Raw genomic sequence first — 7,660 nt, 5'->3', positions numbered from 1 at the left:
TATATATATATATATATATATATATATATATTATGAGTGTTTGTGCGTAGGCACGCAAATGTGTGAGAGGTTTCTTTCTCATTGAATCGCCGCCTACGCAAGTTTCTCTACGCAAATCCTCTATATTGCTCTTGTAAATTGCAATCACGTGTATGTAACTTCAAATCTAGTTTCATCTGCCTATCATGTCCAAATTTATAGCTACGTATTCGCGATTTAAAGATTATCCTCTCTTTCTCTTTCTCTCTTTCCGAAGGCAATGTTTACGGGTCAGCGTTTTATTTTACGAGAGCAACGATATTAAAAATATTAAATATCTGAACGAGTGATTTGCTAAGTGAGAAAATATTATCCCGAAAGAGATAGATTATAATTTTGTTGTTCTACTTTAAATTATTCGTTAATGAAGATACTATTTTTCTTTTTTCTTAAGCTTTGATTATCGTCCTTCAATTAAAACTTTAATTGAGTTCGTAGGATTAGTAATATAATTGACTGTCATTAACTTCGAAATATACGAAAACTGTAATACAAATAATTACATTGAAAGTATTTTAATTGCATTAAAAAAAAAGAAAAAACTCAAGAAACGCATCGAAAACGGATTTGTACAATTTTATTTATTATTTTGTATATTTTAAATTAACATCTTTTTTAATCTATCACGGAGAAAAAAAGAAATACTTGATTTATTGAAATGTCTTTTTTTTTTTTATACAAACAATAAGTAAACATGTTATTTAAGATAGTAAATTCTCATTGACTCATCTTGTAGACAATTTACGAGTGTTAATTTAGATCGATTAATATCATTGAGAAAGACTTAACCCTCGCAAAAGTTTATTCCTTTATTTCTAGGAAAACCAATACTTCGATATAATGTTGTTAGACTATAGCATGCGTCTTACTAAGGGTTTATTGGGATTGATGGAAGTCACAGGCATCATTATGTTCGATTCTTTCCACGAATTAAATTTATCTCTTTATCGTAACGAAAACAATATCGAACATTTTGACGTTACTTTTTTTTATTTCAACGTGTTGCATTCCTTAACATTTAATGTTAGTATTATTATCATTATTAATAGTAGTAGTAGTAGTATGTAAGTATTCTAATACATTCTCGACCTAATCTCTTATTTTGACGAGCATATTTTTCCCAGACGCGGATGTTTACAAGGTCCTCAAAGTATATATATCACGTTCTATATATATATAATTATTTTCAATCTGAAATAAGAATTTTAATCATTGAAAGAATCGCGATGGAAATAAGAAGAGATAAAATGAAAAAGAAAAATCCTAGGCAACGAGTTAATGGAAATTTGTGTGAGTTCAAGAAAATTATATAGAACGTTGTAGTTCTTTAGGAATAACGTCAAAACGTCAAAACAATTTTCGAAGTTTTTCTACCCCGAGCGTAATGCATCAAGTGTCAAAGATGTTCCATTTAAAATTGAAAAATGTTATTTTGCATTCGAGATACTTCCCTTATTTCTTTTTTTATTTTCTTCTTAAAGTATCACGTTTTAATAATATTTCATTAAGGACAAAAGTAATTTACATTTTAATTTACTACACGCGATTTGTTTTTTTTTTTTTTTTTAAAGAGAGATAGAGAACAACTCGGTTGACTATATTTAATAACACTTTCGATATATATGCCTTTTTTTTTTTCTTTTTACTTTAAGACGAACAACCTCTTCGACAAACACCGTGAATGAGGAGACGCTCCCGTCTTCTTAGAAGAAGAAGCTTTTTTAATTAATTAGATATTTCGTTTTGGAGTTCTATCTACGTTTTTTTCCTTTTTTGCTTTTTTTTTTTTCTTGTTGTCCCCTAAGGATCGTCTAAAGATCATTTTCAACGTCGCGTACCTATTCGAAGATCTAAAAATAATACATTGAATTTGATTCGTGTAGAAACCTTGAATGATTAATAGGAAAATAATAATAATTGATCTGTGTCTTGTATTTCTTTTTTTAAATCACTTTGCGAAACACATGCTAATGAAATTATTTCATTTATTTGTCTCTCCCTTTTTGTCTTTATCTCTTTTTTTTTTCTTTCATTCGTTTATCAATCATGCACGTAACGATTAGTAAGATAAGATTTAAAAGCAATGACGAATACTCGTCGCTCAAAGGAGCTATTATTTTTTATGCATATTGTTATTAACATAAAATATGCCATTCTCGTAGCTATTCGATGTCATTGTTCGCGATGTGGATACCAACTTGTATGTATGTATATATATACATACATACATAAATACATTTGAATAAACCAATGCGATTCCATTCGCGTACGCATTCAAAGAATTCTTATTCCAAACACTCTGAGTTTTAATTCAACTCCGAAAGATTAATAATCGATTAGACGAGATCAAGTGTTCATGTAGATTTTTGATAAATAACAAATACATACACATACTTGTGTGATACGTATATCCATCGATCACTGTCTCCTCGTGTTTTATTAAAACTACAGAGGGTGGTTAACTAAAACGAAAGGGTGAATAATATCATCGCTGGCCAATTAAATTCATCGAATCCTTGGTTTCTTTATGGGAAAAAAGAAAAAAAAAACAAATGAAAAAGAAAAAGAAAGATGTTTGTACAGACAGTCGCCAGTCTAGATTCGTAAAAAACGTTTCACGTATTTATTTCGTATAAATCAAACGAACGAACACAGTTATGGTTTAATCGTTACGCCCTCAATAATTTTCGTCAAAGAGGTCAATGAACTATTTTGTTCAATCGATGACACGCATGTATCTTTCAGCAGGTGACGTATCCGGTAATTGTCCGTTGTATGCTGGCACTTTGGCTGGCTGCTCTGTCATTGACCAGCTTACCGGTATTGGGCTTCGGTCTTTATTACAAAGATGATCACTGTGTTCGATATAGAGAGGCTACCGAACCTACTGACATAGCTTATGCATACGTGTGGTTCGTTTTCGGTGAGTGTCAATGATCTCTATTGCAATGTGAGTATACATATATATGTATATATTGTTTATGTTCAACCAAAAATCATTAAGCTATATTTTTATCTTAAATTGATTTATGTATTCATAGATAAATCTTACATTTATGCATTACATTTTGAAAAGTATCCATAATAATTTGTTAAAGTATTAAGAAAAAAGGCACAATTGTATTCGTTAAAATATTAATTGAACGAGTAATGTAATTGTCAGATTAATATAAATGTTAATTAGTGGCTTTTTAATCGAACATAGATAATATGTGTGTATGCAGGCAGATAATTTTTTAGAAAGGAATCGATAATTGTTAAATATTTATTCGTTAGGTACTCTTCTCTGTCTGTCCATTGTCTGGTGTAATTTAGCAGTGTCCAGAGCATTGAATAGACTAAGTCGTCGAGTTGGAGCACTGAGACGTATCTCGAGGGCTTCTTCAAGGGCTAAACCGTTGCTAACTGTAACCGGACCCACACCAGAAGTCGTAACAACTGCTGAGGAAAGAGCTTTTGCCAAACTAATGGCAGTACTTTCGATATCTTTCGTTGTTTGTTGGATGCCGCAAATGGTAAGGGGATTATTTTGTTGTTTTTTTATTTTTTATTTAAACAAAATTTTCTTTTCCTTTCCTCTCTTAGTTAATTCAAATTAATCGTTTATTGTTATACTATTCCTATCGACAATTTTATTCCGGTTTTTTTTTTTTCTCTTCTTCTCCGATTACTTTCATTCGGTCAAGGTCGAGTGGTGGTGGTTATCTCGTTCGATGCAATTTTGCTGCGAGCGATAACCATAAGTTGTCACGTTAAATTACAACGTATGGCAATAAAATAGAACCCTTGATTTATTCTACGAAGGGTGAATTCTAAGCTTGTCTTCCCAAATATCTTTCTAAACGGTATTTATGATTAATGAAACATTTCTTTTTTTTACTTTTCTTACGAAAATAATGAATTGTATATTCCTATAAATTTTTTTTAAATTATTCTATATATATATATATACATAAAGATATTTTATAACACTACAAAATTTCGGTATACTTTTCTTTTTGATTTATCATTCAAAGGTTCGAAAAATTGTTTATGGAAAAATTTGGCATCAATCTTATTAATCGTTTTCTCTTCGATATCTTTCATAAATTACTCGAAATAAAAAAAAAATAAAAAACTTGCTTGAGAAGTCATAAAGTTTTTTTCGTTCGAGTTGTCCTTCGGAGTTGGACGCTACTTCGTGGGGAGAAAATGATCGGAACCGTTTTTACCGAGTCGCAACCCTGAAGGAGAAATAGCTTAGTGGAAAGAAGAAACTTAGCTTCCGGCTAGTAGCTTTTATGGGAAGCAATGGTTTTTACGTGACGTGCTTGCAAGGGATATTGAAGTTGACACTTTACTCCTACGCAGTCGAGAAAAAGATCGACGATATTTGTGACTAATTCGCGTTCGTGATAAAACACTAGAAGCATTTCAAGTTATTCTCTTTCGTTTCATTGTACATATTGCTAATAACAATTTGTTTTTTTACAAGGTTAAAAAAAAAAAGGAAGGAATCAAAAAAATATTTTTCAAATTAAATTACTTCGTTCGCTTATTTTTCTTTTTCTTTTTGTTTCTTTTTTATTATACATTTATATAAGACGATAATTTATATCGTAGACAAAATTTTGATTAACTAGGAGGCAAATTTCATCGAACAATAAATCCACAATTCTATTTCCTTAAAGTTTAATTTAATATTCAATAGCACTACGTGTAAATTGTTTTCAAATGTTCTCACGTACAATCCATCGAGACCAACGAGTAACTTCGTCGTCGTCGTAGTCGTAGTCGTCCCTCTCGCGAAAAATAGACTTACGATCGAACCGGATGTCATCGTTAATAAAATTACGCGCGCGTGTCGACAAATGTTTCGTCCAAATCTAACATCGGATACATTGTGCTCGTTTATTGAAAATCTAACTACGTTGGTGTTGGATTAATCAATAAAACGAAATTGTTAATTCCTGCGTTTTCATTTTTTCCCTTTTTCATACGAGTACGACTTTACGAATATATATTACGTCAAATATATTTTATATTTTATACGCAAATGAGAATGAAAATATTTCCAATATAATTTCTGACAAAGTAACGAATAAACAAATATTAAATGAAATGAATTAATATGTTAAATTTGTCCGATAGTTTTCGATTCCGCTCGCACAATTCTCGATGACGTTGCCTAAAAAGATGGTGACATTGAAAAAATGCATCCATATTTTTCACGTCGTCGCTGACATTCTATTGTGCATACACTTCACCTTGGATCCGTACATTTACGTTCTCCTACGAATGCCTCGACCAAGATTCCGTTTGTTGAAACCACTTTGCCGAATTTGTTGGCCAGCCAGAAGTCGATCTAATTCGTTTACAGGTGAGACATACATCCCATTACGATCATCTAATTTGTCGTTTCATTATTTTTCTTCTTTTCGTTATAATTAATTATCAATGGAAATGAAATTTAATCTTTAGGTACAGGTGATAATCATTTCAGCAGTGGTGATCCACCAACCCCAATAACCGAAGCACCCTCGACACCCGTTAGCGAGGAACACGAGTCCGAATTAGCATCGGTGAATGTTTAAACAAACAAAAATAATCAATACGATTAAGTATGATTTTATATCGACGATGTATTTGTACGAAATACCAAAGTTTTGTATATGTATATTTTTATTTAATCAATTCGTATTTACAATTTCTAGTTTAATATTGGACTAAGTAAGTCGAGGCATTCCGTATGAATTAGGGTGATTTAATGAAGGATGAAAAGTATGCGAGTGAGATGGATAAAGTACTTGTTGTTTTTTTTTTTTTAGTATAAACCTTTAAGTATTTTTTTTCTCTCTCTATTTCTTTTTTGATTTTTCTTTTTTTTAATATACATATACATACTATTATCAATATTGTCGAAAGTTTACGACGTTTAAACGATTTTTCTCATCGATAACTCCTAATCATTTGCCACGTGCAAATGACAGCGCGAAGTTGGACGATTCGGATAATGGTGTAATCTTTCGTCAATTATTACGATCAAAAACCCTATATATTTATATATATATACGAGAAAATAATCGATATTATTATTTCACATTCTTTTTTCTTTTTTATATTCAATTTATTATTCGATTATAAATAACGTTTCGACGAATTTTTATATAGTACGTTACGTTGAATAAAAAAGAAAAGAAACAAAAATTCGATATAATACACGTTTTAAAAGCACAGTTACACGATCCAAATTGTTTTACGTAATAAATTTACATATATATATATATAGATATATACACATATGAACGTTATAACATCTGTGTAAGTGTGCTTCTAGTCAGAGTAGCGAACCGATGTAACTGATCAAACAAATTGGAAATTAAACGCAATGATCCAAATAATTCCATTGAAATTTCGTATGCCAGAAAAATATAACAAAGTTAGGAAATCGATTATTCTCCCCCGTACGATATTAATGTTACGCATTAATGATTTTGATTCTTTTTTTCCTCCTTCTTCTTCTATTTTATATATATTTTATAACGTTATTATCAAAAAGGAGATATTACTCGTGCCATTAAATGTGAATACTGTGGTTCTAATAAGTGTATATGATATATGTGTGTATATGAATCCATATTTACATGTTAAATAAGATTACACGTTAGAAACAATAGTTTCATCTATTATCATTATTGAATAGTAGATTTATCAATAATTTTACATATCTCGTTCGTGATCGTACAAAATCGATCATTTAATTTCATCATCTTATATATAATTTTTATACATATCTTTTTATAAATATATATATATATATATATATATATATTTATATATGTATGTTAGTATGTTCTTTTTACTGAATGATATTTATGATATAAGTAAAGTATTCACACATGCATTTAGAATATGTTGATTAACCATTTACAATTTTTAACGAGCATTTATATAAATTGTACATAAAGGATATATTACATACATGGATTAATTGTAACCAATTGTGTTGTTTATTGATTTGTGTGACGTACTATAATCGCGAGTGACGTAAAACAGAAAAAGCACGAAGGGTGGATGTTTATTGAAATAAAAAAAAAACAATGAAAAGAAAATCAATTTTTAAAAAACGTCAAATAATTAATATATGTTAATATCGTGACTTGAATAAACGATGACGCAAATTGATTGAGAGTTATTATCTTTCGTAGAGTGATGACATGGTACGATGACGTAAATGATAATGCGTTCGAAGTAAAATACACATATAATACAAATATATATGTATATATATACGATATATTACATTTTCTTTCAGCTGATGATAAATTGAATCCTACAGATTCGTTTTGTATTTTTCTATATACGATCCTAAAAACAAGATTGTTTTCTACAACACATCAGAGATGCATCCAAGAATTGCATTCGTAAGATTATTTATCGAAAGTATAATAAATACATATACATATATATATATTTTTTTTTCTTCTTCTTCTTATAGAGAGAAAAGAAAAAAAAAGGGGAAAAAAAAAGAAAGAGAACGAGTACGAGATATTCTTCACGAAACAATCTACTTAAGTAGTACAGCTTTCAACACGGCAAACAAACGATCGAAATTGACTACGCTCCTATAAATGGCAAAATA

The 7,660-nt window shown here is 29.9% G+C and overlaps 1 protein-coding gene across 2 annotated transcripts in view; it reads left to right on the top strand.

Annotated features, from left to right (window-relative positions):
- Nucleotides 1–6,225, top strand: part of LOC106785563 (prostaglandin E2 receptor EP3 subtype) — a 9,748-nt gene extending 3,523 nt beyond the window's left edge. The window contains exons 3-6 of one of the 2 annotated variants that reach the window (XM_014746162.1): nucleotides 2,788–2,962; nucleotides 3,316–3,554; nucleotides 5,170–5,398; nucleotides 5,500–6,225. In XM_014746162.1, the coding sequence (XP_014601648.1) occupies nucleotides 2,788–2,962; nucleotides 3,316–3,554; nucleotides 5,170–5,398; nucleotides 5,500–5,612 (756 nt within the window). In that variant the 3' untranslated portion in view covers nucleotides 5,613–6,225. Of the gene's footprint in view, nucleotides 1–2,784; nucleotides 2,963–3,315; nucleotides 3,555–5,169; nucleotides 5,399–5,499 lie in introns of both variants that reach the window. The other variant, XM_014746161.1, reaches the window with a different exon arrangement.
- The last annotated feature ends 1,435 nt before the right edge of the window (nucleotides 6,226–7,660 follow it).

This window comes from Polistes canadensis, unplaced genomic scaffold (genome assembly GCF_001313835.1).
Source record: "Polistes canadensis isolate GaletaPanama2010 unplaced genomic scaffold, ASM131383v1 scaffold_52, whole genome shotgun sequence".
NCBI classification, from domain to species: Eukaryota; Metazoa; Arthropoda; class Insecta; order Hymenoptera; family Vespidae; genus Polistes; species Polistes canadensis.
The sequence above is the reverse complement of the archived record's forward strand: the minus strand, read 5'-3'. Positions and strand labels throughout refer to the sequence as shown.